Here is an 18,186-nt window from a genome sequence, read left to right as displayed (position 1 = left end):
ATTACACTGTGCTGTATTAACCGTATCTTTGAATGACACACGGCTCTGACTACCACTCCCCGCAGGCCTGCCCTGGGGGCCTGCCCCCTCCCCCCCCCCCCCCCCACCCCCACTTTGCCTTCCCCCTCCGCCCGCCCTCTGGACAGGGACGTAAACCCACGGTGCTGACAGATGCCCCTACGTTACCGACGGACTTGCAACCCCCCCTTCTTCTCCCCCCCCCCCTCTCCCCCGGACACGCAAAGATCTAGACAGCCATCTCCCGCGGCGGATTGGGAGCCGAGGGACATGGGTGCCGATTACATCCCCTCACGTGACACAGACTTCGTGGGTGGCCTTCCCCGCACCTCACGCAACTGAACTTTTTTGTAAATAAGACCGTAGTTCTACGAGACTTTCCAGACCCACAGTCTCCCGAACGCTGTCAACCGGTCAAGGTTCACACGTTGCATTTACTCTCCCTCCCCCCCCCCTCCCCCCCCCTTACTGGATGGCGAACTCCCATCCCCCAGGCGTCCACCGTGCGGGGGCCGGAGCGGGATTCGGCCCGGCCCTGCTTAAATACTGGTCCAATAATACTGGGGGCCTCAACCAGCCGGAGAAACGTTCGCACCTGCTCCGCCGTCTTTGGGCGGAGAGGGTGTCCGTGGCGTTCCTGCAGGAGACGCACTTTCGGGGTCCAAATGCTCCCAAACTGGAAAACAAACGTTTCCCCCTGGCTTACTATGCCAACCACCCTGATTCTAAGAGAGCAGGCGTAGCAATATTGTTCGCACACAACACACCCTTCTGCCACGTAGAGACCCAAAGAGATCCGGGAGGCAGGTACATTTTTATCAAGGGTACAATAGCTGACCACACGTACACATTCGCTTGCTTATACTCTCCTAACCGCAGCCAGCACACCTTTCTTTCCCGCACCTTAAACAGGCTGAACAGGTTCAGGGAGGGGCTTCTTTTGGTGGCTGGTGACCTGAACATGCCACTTGACCCACTCCTGGACACGTCGCGGGGAACATGCACGCACCCGCCGCACTGCTTGCGGACAGCTACTAGGGCTCTGACTAACTTAGGACTAGTTGACTGCTGGAGAACCGCACACCCCGATGACAGAGACTACACACACTTCTCACACGTCCACCGCCATTATAGCCGTATTGACTACATTTTCATGCCCCAGGAATACCTCTCCCTCCTACGCGACGCGCACATTGGAATCACGACCCACTCGGACCACGCCCCGGTTACAGTCTGCACGAGCTCCCCACTTTACAAACCAAAGGACAGGCAATGGAAACTGAACGTATCCCTACTGACTGACCCTGTCACCCGCGCATCCACACATCAGACGCTCACACAATACTTCGACACTAACGAAAACCCGGACACACCACCCCTGACGGTCTGGGAGGCACACAAATGTGTTGTGAGGGGCCACTACATCGCCATTTGCACTCAGCGTAAGAGAGATAGACTCAAGCATTTCACCAATCTCACCACCAGGGTTACTGACTTGGAGAACAAGCACAAACAGACATTGGATGACGACACCTACCTACAACTGACTGAAGCTAGGAGGGAACTTAGGGATCACCTTTCGCAGGGACTGCTGCACACCCTGTCGAAGTCGGCCAGATACTTTTATGAACACTCTAATAAGAGTGGTCGACTCTTAGCACGGATGCTCCAGACAAAAAGACGGACGCAACACATTCATAAAATAAACACACCTGGCCAACGTAGCACACGACTCCCAGGAGGCATTCTTGAAGCCTTTCAGACCTACTACGCTGACTTATACAACCAGACACAGACCGCACACGGACAAACATCTCAGACACACCAACGTCAAATCACCGATTACCTCTCCCAGCACATAGCCAAAACGCTCACCCAGGAACAATCGGAGGACCTAGAACTACCCCTGACACTTGACGAACTTAAAGGCGCTCTAAAGTGCATGAAGCCTCACAAGCACCGGGCCCGGACGGATTACCGGTCTCATACCTTCGCACTTTTAGTGACACACTCTTGCCTAAACTTCTATCAGGTCTGAACTCGATTCGCGAAGGAGGGCAGTTCCCGACAGACACACTAGCCGCCACCATCACAATAATCCCCAAGGAAGGTAAAGACCCGTCTAATTGCTCGAGTTACCGCCCGATCTCGCTCCTAAACTCGGACCTTAAGCTCTTTGCTAAAGCGCTAGCACTGCGGATCTCCCCGCTCCTCCCGGATCTGATTCACCCAGACCAGGTCGGGTTTATCCCGGGCAGGGAAGCCCGTGACGACACGATCCGGGCCCTTAACGTCATCCATATCGCTAAATCCAAAAAACGCGAGGTTGTCCTGTTATCGACGGATGCCGAAAAGGCGTTCGACCGGGTAGATTGGTCATACCTCGCGTCCACTCTCCACCACTTCAGATTTGGCCCACAGCTGCGCAACTGGGTGGCGGCTTTGTACACGACCCCGACAGCGCGCATTCGCGTCAATGGTGCACTGACGAAACCTTTCCCCATCAGCAATGGCACGCGGCAAGGTTGTCCCCTGTCCCCCCTCCTGTTTGCCCTCTCTCTAGAGCCTTTCCTGGAGGCGGTCAGACGGGACGGGGGTATTACGGGGGTGACTCTGGAAGCGGAGGAACACAAACTTGCCGCCTATGCTGATGACATGTTGTTCTTCCTGGAGCAACCCTTAATTTCCATCCCTAACCTCCTCAAAGCGTTCCGCGATTTTCATCGAGTTTCCAACTTGAAATTAAATATGTCCAAGTCAGAGGCCCTGCCTCTCCTCGATAACACCGAGCTGGTTGATCGGTTGAGCTCAGAGTTCGCCTTCTCTTGGCGACCAGATAGACTACGGTACCTGGGCACTTGGCTGCCGAGGGATCTCGCACAACTCTACCCGATGAACTTTCCCCCCCTACTCGCTACTATCCAAAAGGACCTATTACGTTGGTCCCCAATGTATCTCACCTGGTTCGGCCGCATACAAGCCCTGAAAATGAATGTCCTCCCCAGACTACTATATCTTTTCACGACATTACCTGTCGCGATCCCACAAACGTTCTTCCGTGCACTGGCCAGAGACATCCGTAGCTTTGTATGGAACCGCTCCGCTTCCCGCATTCGCAGAGCCACCCTGGAACGCCCAAAGTCAGCAGGGGGGGCCGGACTACCTTCCGTGCAACGATACTACCAGGCCACACATCTACAAAGGGTGGTGGACTGGCACGCGAACACGGGTGCCAGGAGATGGGTGTCTATGGAGGTACAGCAATCTCGCGGTACGATCCCTGCTAGACTCTGGCTTGGCTCCCTTACGTATTCCGAGCTCCGACTCCACAATCCCCTCATAGACGCCACCCTTAGGGTATGGTGTTCACTACGCTTCACGCACAGGCTCACCACATCACCTAACCCACTGACCCCGATCACACATAACCCGTCTCTCGCGGACGGTCTCACCCCCGCGGCAATGCGAAATTTTCACCAGACGGACTGGCTCTACCTGCATCAGTGGATCGCAGACAGAGCCCTTAAACCGTTACCCGATGTCATATCGATTCAGCAACCGACCCTGATAGACGCGTTCCACTATCACCAGGTGAAGACATACTACACAAATATTCAAGGCAAAGACCACATTCACAGACAACTGACCGACTTCGAACAATTGTGCACTGACAGAAAACACCTTGATCACGCTGTATCCCACCTCTACGTACGCCTACTGACACCGGACAATGAGGGCACACTGGGGTTCACGGACAGGTGGGAGCGGGAGACGGGCGTGCACTTGACTGCCCAGGAGTGGGACAAAGTCTTTCTCCTAACCCACAAATGCTCCATTAGCTCCAAATACCAGGAGATGAGCTACAAATTACTCACGCGATGGTATAGAACCCCTGAGGTGCTCCGACACATGCATGGTACAACCTCTGGCGACTGCTGGAGATGTCACTCCGCCCTGGGCACCACCCTTCATATTTGGTGGTCTTGCCCACGCATAGCTCCATACTGGCACATGATACACGACAAAATTAAAGAAATCACGGACACAGACCTCCCATTCTTGCCTCTGGCAATGCTCCTCCACCACACATCCATGCCCATTCAACAGTACAAAAAATCCCTCACAATACACCTGCTCTCTGCTGCGAAAAGCCTTATCCCGCTGCTTTGGAAAAGCCAGGCGGCACCCACTTACAAGCAATGGGTAGACAAGGTTGAGGAGATCCGTGGGATGGAAATGCTAACTGCGTCCCTGCGGGAGCGCTCGGACAAGTGCGCCCTCCAATGGTACCCCTGGACGTCCTATACTGCACGGGGACGGGCCTGACCCCGTACTCCGGGCCACCCAGGAGACGCCTGATACCCTCGCCTGCTACCCCGATCCATATCCCTATGACGGAGAGTAGTCCCCAGACTTAGTCACCCCCCCTCCTATACCCAACCTTTGACTCACCTGACAGCTATGGACGCGCCTGTAATACATTTTACACCTGAGGAAGGTGCCCCATATTACCAACCACAACCCGCTTAGGCGGACACGCTGTACACTGATTGTGACAATATCATTGCTGAAACATTATACTCGATTATGTATCCATGCCGGGCTCGATATACTGAGCCGATGTATGTCATCCTTTGCAATTTGATGTTTGTTTCCCCTGCCCCTCCCCCTCCCTTTTCTTTTTTCTGTACCCCTTCCTTACTTGAAAAATCTCTCATAAATAAAGAATGTCTAAAAAAAAAAAAAAGAAAATCATATGTGTTCCCCCCCACAGCTTCTGGAATCGCGACACATGTGTCTCCTGTCCTGTGGATCTACAATTCAGCTTTCAGCAGTGATTTAGCAGGTGAGTCGCACAAGTTTTGACAATTCCAGTTCTTCTGGTTTACTGATTATACAAGCTTTTTACCCTGTAAGACAGAGGTGGCAAGATGTTGGCTGCCTATGCTGTTGCTAAACAAAAAAATTGCAGATGTCTCAGTTAGGATTGCCACGTTTATCAGGTTTATACAATTTATTTCAACAATCTGATAAGCAGCATGTGAAAGATTCTCTCCTATACTATATAATATTAATATAATGCAGGAAAATCTAAGAAGTTTATTTTGGATTCTCTTTAATTAAAGGTGCACTGTAAGCACCATAATCACTGCAGCGCTATCTCACTGTTAAGAATCAAAATGTTTTTAAATAGTTTGACACTTACTAGGGTCCCATGGGCGCCCAAAGTCTGGCCCCTTTTCACTAATATTGTTAACCTCAGCCATTGTAGCCTTTGTCTACAGTAAGTGTCACACCGTGTGAAAATGTTTTGTGTTGAACTGTGGGGTTAACGCAAGGTTACTCCTGTTACTATAACCACTACAGCACACTGTAGGCACATTCTCACAGGCCAACTGCACTTATTTCTCATTGAGTAAACATAAAAAAAGGCTTACTGCTTTGTGTGCTCACGCCAACGCCACCACTTAGCAAACACTACAAAAATAAACAAAAAAACAATATGTGCTGGCACTCAATAAAGTGTTAGGTGCCGGTATTCGAGGTATAACCCTACTCAAAAACCTCCTAATCAATATCATAAACAAATACCATTATACCATTATCTTTATGAATTATAATTATAAGTTTTACAATAAATACTGTGAAATTAAGTATAGGTTTACATTTATTGATGCTACTGATTGAGTGCGGTATTCATATTTGTTTATGACAAAAATAAACAATGCTAATCAAACTCAGAGTGTTGCTTGCATGATCTGTTTGTATTTAAAGAAAAAGAAGGCGTAGCCAAGATAGTTTCTTAAATTACCAAACCCTTGTTTTTAAAAAAGCTGAGAGCATGGATGACGCCACCAAAACACTGAGAGACCGTGCTATTTACTAAAGTCTGAATACAGGCTAGATTAGCAAAATTCGTCAACATGATCGAATTTCAACACCGTGAACAAATCTCATTCTTTACCATGCAGTATATGCTTTGAAAGCAGTCATTTTCCTTCGCAAATTCCATATAACATTTATTTTTTTTATCAAACCAAATTTCAGCCAGATTCATTCTCAACAAATCTGGTAGCTGGTAAATACAACAAAAAATTAACCTGCTCTTTTCCCGCCAAGCCTGCCGATGGTTTATTTCCAAAGTGGGTCCACTTTCGTTCGGCGCAGTTGCCCCTTGCGTTTCATCCCCTCTGCCGCCGCAGTATGTTGATGGTTTTGCTGGGGCAGCTGATGATTGGCTGAGTTTGCCTCCCACCGCCCATTGAGAGAAATAGTACATACTGTTGAGCTATTTTCCTTTTTAGTTGCACTAGTTTGTGTGTAGACAATATTATAAGCAAAACAGTGGAAAATATGTTTGTTTGTTTTTTCTTATCTCCCCCCCGCCCACCCTATTTTTCAACACTTTAATGTTGATACAATAATTAATGTTGTGTTATACATAGGGTATCAGAAGAAAGCCCTAATTGTCATAAAAAAAAAAAAAACATGGCAAAAGTACCAAAAAGACATGCACACGCATGGAATTTTGGCAAAGCCTCAGTCACTAAACGGATTCCGTTTACCTGCACTTTATCACACTAACCTCTCACACCTTGGTGTCACTGTATTTCAGTCCATTGAAATGACCAAAGTCTGAATAAACAGCTCTGTAGGGAATGGTTGTTTGCAAGCAGGGTCTGGTACTACAATCCAATAAGTATAGTCAAAGGTTACCCAAATCTAGGGCAGTTAAAACTAAAATGGAATAGTCATTTAATGCAAGCCAAGGTGAGAGGTGTCAGTCAAGAAACAAAGGGTTGTTTGGAGCAGTGAACTTGCAGTGAAATGGTAAAAGGCAAGGAATGCAGACTAGTTTGGTAGAACTAAAATAACTATGTATATGTGTCATTGATGGCATGGAGGGTTGCAAAACGCATGTCCTTCTTTAAGCATATAGCTATTAAAGGCACAGCCTCTCGGCACTATAACCACTTCATCTCCTTGACGTTGTTATGATGCCTGATCTCTTGGTGCAGTCCTCCAAGCTTAGCCCCTCTGTCCTCCTCGGGATCATGCTTGCACATGTGCCCAAGCAGTGGTGGACACCAGTGATAGGCTGAGAGAGTCAGATAACCTCTGTCAGTGCATCACAGCTGCCCTCATTGGTGTGAATTGGTTTGACGAAGATGAATTGTAAACTAATCTCCACCTTATGTGAAATAGTGTAATATAGGTTTTTAAACACACACACACACACACACACATATATATATATATATATATATATATATATATATATATATATATACATTGTAGCACTTACAAAAGATAAAATAAGCAATACAGCTTACCCTCTAATTACACAGATTAAATGGGGGATATATACCGATGGAATATATGAAAAACACAGAGAAAAATATAGCGCTAACGGACACATTTTCTCATTTAGAGGATCACTTTGTTTTGCATAATCTCCACCTTAGCCGTACCTCTAGTAGGGACCAGGCTACAGGCTGCTGTAGACCCTCATACAGTGTTAGACCATTAAAAAAACAGGTTAACATTGAACGGGGGACTCAAGGCACCATAACCACTTTAATGAGATTAAGTGGCTATAGCACCTAGAGGGTCCCTTTAATCATAACCTACAATTATGATTGTGCAACAGACTTTCAGGAAGTATGACCCAGAATTAATAGTATAAATGACTTCTCACATTTTGGAAAGGCATTAAAGGGAACGCTTATTAAATAAATAAAAGCGTAATGATATACACAGAGAAATCAGGGGGAGAAAAATCACAAAGATTCTGGCTTTGTCAAATAATTATACTTTTGCCAGCCTGCCACAAATTATCTGATGATTCCCATCAGTAATGGACGGATTCTTAGATGTGTGTATGTAACTTGGTTGTGTTTTCGCTGAATCTTTGCTGATTAGATTATAATAACATTCTAAGCGTGCTCATCTGCGCAAATAGTGAAACATAAAGGGATTTACTTGCTTTATAGAAGAAGTAAATTAATTTATTGTTACAGTGATGATTTGTACAAATCTGTAATTATCCCCTTCATAATGAGGATTATATTGTACCTTAAGGACAAGATGCATAATTGCCTCCTATTCATTAATTTATTGCGCAAACGCACATTATACACAATTTTTCTAGAGAACACTCGGGGCTTTCTATACCCTAAATAATTATATATAACTCCTTGTTTAATGAGAAGAAAATTTAAAAAAAATTTGAGGGGGAATGTTTGTTACAGTGTTGCCTGTTATCCATCTGTTGTAAAACAGTACAGCTAAAGGAAATAATATTAATAGATTCATCACTTTGTCTTGATTTTGGGAATACCTCATATGACTAGGATTTTAACATTTTTTTTGGCAGTTACAGGTCATACACCAAAAGGTGTCCATTTATTTCCAAAGCTAAAAACTTTTTCATTTTGTTATTGGTCTCTTCCAATCTTTTAGCTTAAGGTTTTTTTTTTAAATTATATTTCATAACACATATGTAAAAAAAAAAATATTTCTGCTCTAAATTTTGTAAACTTGACTAGTTGTACTGCAGTAATATCTGCAAAATTGTGTCCATTTAGATGCAATGCAGTGAGTAGAGAAATGTCTGTCAGGTTTCCCTTTGAGAGTTTTGTTTGTGAAATTTGTATTGCAAAATTTGGGACCTGCTTATTTCAACTTTGGATACCTTTATAACCCCATTATTAATATTATTATTTTATTATTTATATAGCGCCATCAGACTCCGTAGCGCTGTACAATGGGTGGACTAACAGACATGTAATTGTAACCAGACTACTGGACGTACAGGAACAGAGGGGTGGAGGGTCCTGCTCCATGAGCTTACATTCTAGAGGGAGTGGGGTATAGTGGCACCAAGTAGGGGTATGAAGTAGGTTGTTAGAAAAGTATTAATTGAGGGCTTAGTAGGTAATTTTTGACAGTTGCAGGGGAGGAGTCATGGAGGGTGGGGGGATGAAAACCTGCTAACAATGTAATTGATATGCTTTATGTCCCTTCTTTTACAGAATCCCATATAAGCAAATATCAGGAAATTGGGTTCAAATCCATCTGGTTTGCAAGCGCTTTCAAAGGCGCATCAGGAGTAGACAAACTGTTGACACCCATTAATATGCACGCAAAGAACCACATACAGTGGAAGCAAATTATAGACACCATGCCTTCCAAATTCTCCAAAATCCGCTATGCGGGCATCGCGTTAACTGGATGGCAAAGGTAAGCGAGATGCTAATCACCGGGAACAGGCTTTCAAAACTGCCCTATTACTAACGGACGGCATTGACAATGATAATTCAGAAGTATACGTTCCGCATTATCAATGGGGTCAAGGACTTGGGGCATTCTCTTGGGGCATGGCAGAGCCCTGTTATTTCTCAAAACACTTGCAAATTGTCTGACAGAAAAAAAGTAGGACTGCATTCACAAAATCTTTACACTATAACCACTATATTGCGTTGTCGGGGGAAAAGCAATGCTGCACTCTGCGGGCAACTAGACAGTTTGCTTAACTGAGTGGACTGTGGACGGACACAGAAAGTCTGGGTGGGGTTAGAAGGGGAAAGCTTACAAAGGCAGCAGATAAGAGATCTGCATCTATTGCAAACTATTGTTAAATATACCCCCAATTATTTTTTTTGGTTTTTATTTTTATTTGATTTCAGCAGTAGAGTGTCCTTTTTAACCTTTTATAGACAAATTCATTCTCGCACTCTTTCACCTTTATACACATACACCTAATTTTCGAGAAAACCAAACGTACCACTTATTGTCATTCTTTGCATACCTCCAGTGACATTGTTATGGACACAGCTTAATCCAAACACACTACTCAAGATAAGAACAACCGTCTTGACATTTTCTCAATAGAAAATATGCATACATGACATTGGATGTCCACACAACTAATTCCAACCGCGTAATATACTAACTGTAGAAAACCAGAGAGGGAATCATTTTCTTTGTGTGTGTGTATGTATGTGTATATATATATATATATATATATATATATATATATATTTATTTATTTTTTATCTCTGGGACATGTGACATTTTTTTAGAGAACTGTCAATGTAGTCTTTCTGGTAAGATGAGCTAAAAAAGACGAAAACCACAAAAAAAGAATTGGTATAGATCCCTGGGCCTACAGAGAAAACCTTCTTAGACTAAACACACTGTACAGGGCAGTGGCCATTTACCTTGGTACTAGAAAAGTTGGGTAACTATGCTTCCCACATTGCACAGACGTTCTTCAGGATTACTGAGCTGCAAAGGAGATGGAGAATTCTTGTGTTGGAATTATTTTGCGCTCCACTGAGTAAATTCCATGTAGGTACCTAAAAAAACAAAACTAAAAAATCAAAAAGATAGATGAAGATCAAACAAGGGAACTCGATGAGATGGTTTAGGGGCTGAATACGATAAGATCACCATTGTGGTAAATGGCTACAGAATTCATCAAACCTCTGGGCAATTGCTGCCTCTTGATTTTAGCTCCACTGAGCTAACCAAGCCAGGAAGTAACAGGACCTGTTGACTGATTGACAGCCAGGGGGGTGTAACCAGGTTAATTTATAAAAGTGACAATTTCTATTGAAATGTGCAATTGTTCTAAAATAAAAAAGACATATACAGCACTTCAGCAAGTTAAAGTGCTGTAGAGGTCCGTAGTGTCTCTTTACGTATTTGTGTTTTTGCTGGGTATGGGCCATCTACCATCTAGAATTGCATCACAGTTACAACAGAAATTGATTTAAAGAAAAAAAAAATGTTGGTCTGGACAAAAAAAAAAAGCTTTACTATTATAAGATGGATTAAAAACCATCAAACTTCCCATGTTACATAGCAGATCCTACCACACAGCTTGAAAATTAGGTGCAGTTATGGAAACCGAATGCTATTTTTCTGTTTTATCCTTCAGATATGATCATTACTCGGTTCTGTGTGAACTTTTGCCTGTAGGCATCCCGTCCCTAGCTGTGTGCTTGCAGATCCTTCAGCGTGGTGGGTATCTCTGCTAAATATCTCAATTACCCTCATATCCCAGAATAGGTACTTCATCTCATGTCTCTTCTTCCATACAGGTGAATTCAATGAAGAGGCCAAAAAAGAGATCACTAGCATGCTGGGATTCAATACTATCAATGTTGAGACGAACATATGGTGAGTAATGTTGTGGGGTGATCCTTTAATGGTGAGGTACATCTTAAAAACTCAAAACTAGCATGGGCATCATTTTGACTCTGGCACAAAAAGTAGCTAACACATGTTTTTTTGTATAACTACTAGTAAAACCATTAAAAAAAAAAAAAAAAAAAAATCAGAAAAATATAAATTACACTAGCCTTAAACCCTTCAATACCAAAATAGCTTAATTCACCCTTATTTATACTCTAGTTATGATTACTGGTGTGTAGAGTGATATAATTAACCATGCTTCCAAACAGTACAGAAAGTTTTACTGGGTCATAGCATTCATACAGTCACGGAGGGGGAGGAGTGAATGGACTCTACCATTTCACTGTCAGCATTACATTAGTAGTCCAGAGATTGATTTGATAAAGATTGCTAGAGCAGTTTGAAATACCTTTAATTTAGATTTATGACTTACCTGTATTTCCTGTATGCTGGGATTATGCTTAGTGCAGACAATCATTTTACATTCTGGTACAATTTTTAGTACATTGTACTTCTAGTCATGCCTTCAGGGTCCTTACAAATGCATATAAACGAAGTATTTAATCATTTTTATTTACTTCATTTTGTTACACCTACTATATGTGAGAAAAATAGCATTTTTGCTTTTATACTAACATTTCAGACCCGGTGTGAAATATTGCAAGGTAAAGGACACTGAATACCAGTGGTTCCCAAACTGTGTGCCGCGCTGCCCTGGGGAGCCGTGAGTTATTTTTCGGGTGCTATGATGATAAGCACCGGGAACTGTGCTCTCCCCTGCCGGCTCTGCAGGACCAGAGGGGAGATCAGCACTTTGCTGACAGCAGGGAGGGAGGGAGAGGGGGCCCTCCTACCACCACAGATCCCACACCACACAATAGCTCCCCCATAATCACACACTGCCCCCCCCCATACACACACACACTGCCCCCATACACACACACTGCCCCGCATACATACACACTGCCCCACCCCCCCACACACACATGGCACCCCCCCCCACACACACACTGTACCCCTCAGATAACCTGCCACCCATCACACACACTGTACCCCTCATGCACAAGCTGCACCACACACAATGCACCTCTCACAAATTACATCCTTCACAAACACCATGCACCCCTGTACACACACACACACACACACTGCACCCTTGTACACACACACATATTGCATCCCCCCCACACACACACACACACTAAAGCCTCTATCCTGGCAAACCCCAGGTAAGTTGTCAAACTGTTATTAAACAGTTTGACTACTTACCCTGGGAGGGCACTATGGCACTACTGGCACCATAACCACTACAACGTAATGTAGTGGTTATTGTGCCTGGATTGTTTCTTTATATAATCTACCAGTACACCTCCCGAGATTAGGGGCCCAGTATATGCCGCAGCACTGTATAGATATACAACCTAGAATTTTTTTTGACTTGGGGCGCCTTGGAAAAATATTGAATTGTACTTGAAAGCGCCTTGAATCTGAAAGGTTTGGGAACCCTTGCTGTATACTGTCTAAACCTTTTCATTTCCCAAATATTTTTATGAAAAATAAACGAAAAAATGAAAAAGAAAAGTCATGTAAATTTAAATAATTTTAACTTTGTCTGCAAACAAAGCTATACACAAAATTGCTATATGCAAGCTATGTATCCATTGCATCAGATAAGCGTTACGCTAATATTCTTTTTAATAAAAAAACATGCTCAGTAGTGAAAGGGTTAATGCAGCTCTGCCTTTTCTGAGAATTTCACAGTGCTATCATCTTTATGCTGGCTGCACAATGAATGTGTGAATTTCAATTAAATTCCAACGCAGTCAGCAGGTGTATTTCATAAATATTCGAAAAATACCACAAAACAGAGTTGAGATTACTTTGTCTTATAGGCAAGCATGAGGTTTGCAAAAGGCATTGATTGCCCCACTGTCAGCCTGTCTCCAATCCTCATCATGTCATCAAGTGATGGCTGTGGGATTCAGGGGTCACCTTACCCATTGCAAGAAATCATCTATGGATTCTCCCTCAGTGTGTAAGATTATAACACTGATGAGGCTCCTTGAAGATGGAGTGCCTGGAGCCACAGAACGTCTGTAAGAAGAAGACTGTGACCGTGAAGGGCAGCTTCAGGTAAGTAAACCTACCTTCCATTGCACCTTACCACCACTCGATCCGTACCGTACCGGAGATGTCAAAATATGCAAACGCCTCCTAAAGTGACAGATCTGCTTAAAGGCTTCAGTAATAGGATCAGCTGAAGATGCCAAGCACAGCTGGATAGAGGCGAACCATGTAAGGGTGCTCAGCAGTGTATTTGTTTTGAGTAGTAATGGGACCTGGGATGCACAGTAGAATTTAAATAACCATCCATTCATTGTGTGGATACATTTTTGATGGATTTGATGAATCTTCTAATTCTTGTCTTGTTTTTGTTTTGTGTAGTGAAGGGAATGGTGCGTTCCCTGGATCTGATATTTACAATATGGTACAAAAAATCCATAATGAATTGAAACAGAATGTCCGGGAACTCACGGATGGAAACGAGTGAGTAACCTGCCTCTTCCTGTGTTGCGTGTAGCTCCATAGATGGTGGGCTTTTTTAAATCCTTACTTGTTTGATAGTCTTTAAAGGACTAGATTTTAATAAATCTTTGAACCCTGGGCTAGTTTGAGGTTATACGTGAGAATTACTGTTCGAAAGGTCTTAGTAATTACTAATTAGTTTAATTAATCACTAATTATTCTTTCTTTAAATTATTTATAAGCACAAGTGACCTGGGAAATATGCATGAATCACAAACTCTTTGTCCTTCTTGTCAGATGCTCATTGTTGCCGTTGTCAGATTTCTCTTAATGCGAATATGCTTCCTGTGATTGCACTATAAACATGGTTTAGTATTTCCAATCGCCCACCAAATACTGACAAGAGTAAACTTCACCCTGGTGTGTTTTTAATCCATTCCACTGCCTATGAATGGTCTCAGTGCTGTTTGAAAATTGCAGCTTATCGTAACTGACCGAATGATAGGTATCTGTGGTCATCACCGGTGACGTTAAACAGTTTAAAGATCCGAGGGGATAGCAGAAATCTACCCATCAGCCACCCGTCCTCCTCCAACATACATGGAGTGCTTACAATGCTGCAATAAACAGCCTGAATACCTCCCTGACAGGCTTACAGAATGATAGGGGAAGAATGATAGGGGAGAGAGATCACAATTAAGTTCCTCTTTCTTCCTCAAACATGTAGATGTTCAGTGACAGTTAAAAGGGGCAAACATTAATTATAAGCAAGTTAATAATGTATTTAAAAAAAAAATGCATTTTATTATTTTAAATGAAAGAAAAGGAAATGATGAACGTCAGGGTAACACTAATAAGTATGTGTAATTTTAGCCACTTATAAGACACAAGCAATCACAATTAGCATCCTAATTAAACATGACGTGGTCAGTATCAAATAACTATTGTAATACGTATTTTCCCGTAAGCAAATAAAAGGGGGAAACTATTCAAAGGGGAGGTCTCCTGCGAAGGATTTGCAAATGAATTGAAAGGTTTTGTGAATAAGTCTTGTAATGGGGATCCAGAGACTGGGTATAGGGCTCCCAATAACAAAAAAAAAAAAAAAAAATGTGAAACCCTATTCTTCCTACACTTATAACCCAATTAGCTTTTAATTAATTTACTGTGTGATTACAATTTTATCTATACTTTGTGCTAAATTGCTTGTAAATGTATAGCTGTATATGTTTGGGAATTTTAGCTTTTCTGATTTCCTTTACCTGCTTTGACACATTTTTGTAGAGGTAAAGTTTATAGGCAGCTGGCTAGTAGTGATGGATTTAGTACTTACCTTGTGTTTTTAATTTCCTTGCACAGTTTGATCAGGGGCTGGTTTTCACCTTACCATCGAAAACACAAGTTTGGAAATCCACACAGGATGGAGACATTCAGTGCAAAGTTGACTAAGTGAGTGATGTGTGTTTTTGTTTTGTTAAATGTTTGTCTTCTAACAGGTTCCTTGCAATCTTCTTTTTATGTCTGTCTGCGTGGAATAAAGTTTGTAAGTACAAGCCACTGCTCCAAATCAGAACATCTTCTCGCCAATAGGAGATTAGCAGGACAGAGATTCCACCTACCATTGGCTGCACTGTTTACTGATCTAAATCTACTAAATCCTTTGTTCTCTAAATAACCAGCAGCACCGACAGGAAGACCAATATATTACCTTATCCCGTGTATGCGTTGATGAGTGCTAATATAATGGAGCACAGCTGCTAGTCATGTACCTTATTATTTTCCTGTTGGATTGGAAACGTTTTGATTTAACAAAGTCTACAAATCCCTCACTACGTTCATAGGGTGAGAGGCGAATCCAACCTAGGAGAGATTCTGCCCTCCTCTATGTAATTCTGCCTTTCGTTCGCCCATATCCTGTATCTCCCCCATTACTCTGTGTCATAATGTCTACGTGCCAGGGGAATGCCCACTACTAAACCTACAGAAGCACAGTGCCAGGAAGGTGCACAGACCACCGGTAATCCACCGAAATTGGGGAACGTCAGTATTATTTTACCCTGATACTCTTACTATATGAACATTAGAAGGATCTTCCATAAAATAGGAAAATGTATATAAATCTGTTGCTTAGATTAACCTTATTAGGAACCACTCTGGAGATGATTTTATATTCTTTGCATCATCATTACTCTGAATTAAAGCAGTGTAATTGGCTGAGCTGTTCCAGCCAATCATATTTCTTTGTTAATATATTCCAGAATGCAATTTTCATTGACGTGCAGAGCCAAATACAACAGCATATTATTAAGCAGTTCTGCCTTTTGTTCTGAGGTGAACTCTGCTGTTTCACAGCTACACACAGCTACTACTACTTCAGTGAGGAATATTCATCTAATCTAAAACACTCTAGAGTAATCATTGCTGTCCATCTTTCCTAGGACCCATGAAGACTGGGAAAATCTTATTCAAGCCCTGCGCACCCAGCTGGAGTCTATCTACTTCCCCGATACAGTGGAGGAATGGATGGAAGAGAATGTGAATCCCCAGTTTGACCTCGTGAGTGGAATGGCAAAAGACTTTCAGGATATCTTGCCCCTCTATGCAAAACCAAAAGATGCTCCAAAGCTTTGAGCGGATACCAACATATTCCAGGAAAGGTCAAAAAAGGCATTATTTGGGTGGAACAGTTTGGGATACAAGATCGTGTGAATGTAAATATCTGAGCAGTGCATATAGATATAGAAGAATGTGAATACAGTATACTTATGCAGAACTGCGCACATCTGCAGCAAGATGTGTACACGCCATCTTTGGGTCCAGATAAAAAGGGACTGTTACTAATACTCTGTCTCTGACGAGTCTTATGTCTTTGTGTGTCACATAAGGGGCCAAGTTCTGCCCCTGTCTGTATGCTATTCAGAGTATTAACATACTTTTTCTTGACATGAGACAGAGAGTTCTCCTCTTCTCTATTCGAGGTGTATTAGAAAGGGGCAAACGTGTTTAGAAAATACTAGATGATTTTTCCAAGGATCAGCCCAAAGCTCTGAAATATTATAATAGAACTCAAGCTGTTGTTACTACAATAGGGGTCTCACTGACCTATTCAAAAATTTCCAGACACCATTTTTCACACCTATACGGGTAATCACAGTAACCTCATGGAAAAAAATGGACGGGGAGATTCAGCCCCTTTAATAATATTATTATTATTTTGAACTTAATTGCCTCTGGATTTTGCATGTGTTTGCCCTCTACTTACAGGCAGCATTAGAATCCTAATATTTAAAAATACACATTAATTACACAAAATAAAATAATACGCTACCACTATATCCCAGATATACGTGCGTGTGCCAAATGGTTTGCAATGTGATGAGCCTCTGTCGTTATCTAGATTTATATGATTGAGTGTCCTCTGGATTTTTAGCTTTTTAGAGCAGATCCCGACCCACCTTGTTTTGTCACAGTGTATTTAGCTCTACTTTGTTTGTACAGTGCTGCGGAATATGTTGTTGCTGTATAAATAATGACCACTATCCACATAAGAGAAGCCACGAAGAGATCATCTATTCATAAGGGCTTATTTACTAAACCCCAAATTGGAATGAATTGGAAAGCTAGACTGTAAAATGCTAACAAAATAGCTCATCTGGAATAATTTTCTGACTTTGCTATAGTCACAGCTCGGCTAAAATTAGCATTTTAATTTTGAATTCACAAACCTGTTAATGTTCAGCAGATATTTCATTGGATATCTATTGTTTGATACATATTAACTAAAGTAGTTTCAATGTTTTTTTTTTTTTTTTTTTAAATCCATAACTTGTTAGAATGGGGATATTCTATAACTCTTTTTATGTATGACAGCATAGGGCCGTTCGGTTTAATTTATATCGGAATTGTTTAAAAATGATAAACCATGTTCATTCTTGTTTCTATTTAATTTGTAAATAAATCCTATTTTCCTAAAGGTCTTTTTGTCCCGTTTCTCGTAGGAACATCAGATTTTAAAAAGAAAAACAGGCAGTGTCATTGAGTGAGGTTGTGAGCAAATGATGGAATTGGGCCCTGAGTATTCAATTTGCAGGGCCCCTGGTGTTAATGGTGTTCACACATGTTTTAAGGGATTGTGGATCTGAGAGTGCAATCGCTCTTGTGTAGAGCTGTGAATTTCACCTTATTTTCTTGGAGACAAATCATTTAGTCACCTGTAATATTTAGCAACCGTGTACTCCAGAGGAAAATCTATGTGCTCACTAATACATTTAATATGGCATTCCTCCTTGAAAAAGGAGAGTATTCCCTTTCACCAAGGGTGGAGTTACTAAATGGTGACTTGTCTGGAAATAAAAGTAAATTTTAGGTCACGTATGTTTCCCATTCAGCAAATATGGTCTAAAATGAGAAATTCACTTTCATAATTCTCAACAATTCATA

General features: G+C 42.4%; 1 protein-coding gene across 1 annotated transcript in view; it reads left to right on the top strand.

Moving 5' to 3' along the window:
* LOC134571856 (hexosaminidase D-like) overlaps positions 1 to 17,719 on the top strand; it is a 35,522-nt gene extending 17,803 nt beyond the window's left edge. The window contains exons 8-14 of the mRNA XM_063430489.1: positions 4,793 to 4,864; positions 9,054 to 9,261; positions 10,964 to 11,046; positions 11,127 to 11,205; positions 13,666 to 13,767; positions 15,106 to 15,195; positions 16,185 to 17,719. Of these exons, the coding sequence (XP_063286559.1) occupies positions 4,793 to 4,864; positions 9,054 to 9,261; positions 10,964 to 11,046; positions 11,127 to 11,205; positions 13,666 to 13,767; positions 15,106 to 15,195; positions 16,185 to 16,377 (827 nt within the window). The 3' untranslated portion in view covers positions 16,378 to 17,719. The remainder of the gene's footprint in view (positions 1 to 4,792; positions 4,865 to 9,053; positions 9,262 to 10,963; positions 11,047 to 11,126; positions 11,206 to 13,665; positions 13,768 to 15,105; positions 15,196 to 16,184) is intronic.
* The last annotated feature ends 467 nt before the right edge of the window (positions 17,720 to 18,186 follow it).

Source organism: Pelobates fuscus, chromosome 8 (assembly GCF_036172605.1).
Source record: "Pelobates fuscus isolate aPelFus1 chromosome 8, aPelFus1.pri, whole genome shotgun sequence".
Lineage (NCBI taxonomy): Eukaryota > Metazoa > Chordata > Amphibia > Anura > Pelobatidae > Pelobates > Pelobates fuscus.
Note: the sequence above shows the minus strand (reverse complement) of the source record. Positions and strands in the feature narration are given on the sequence as shown.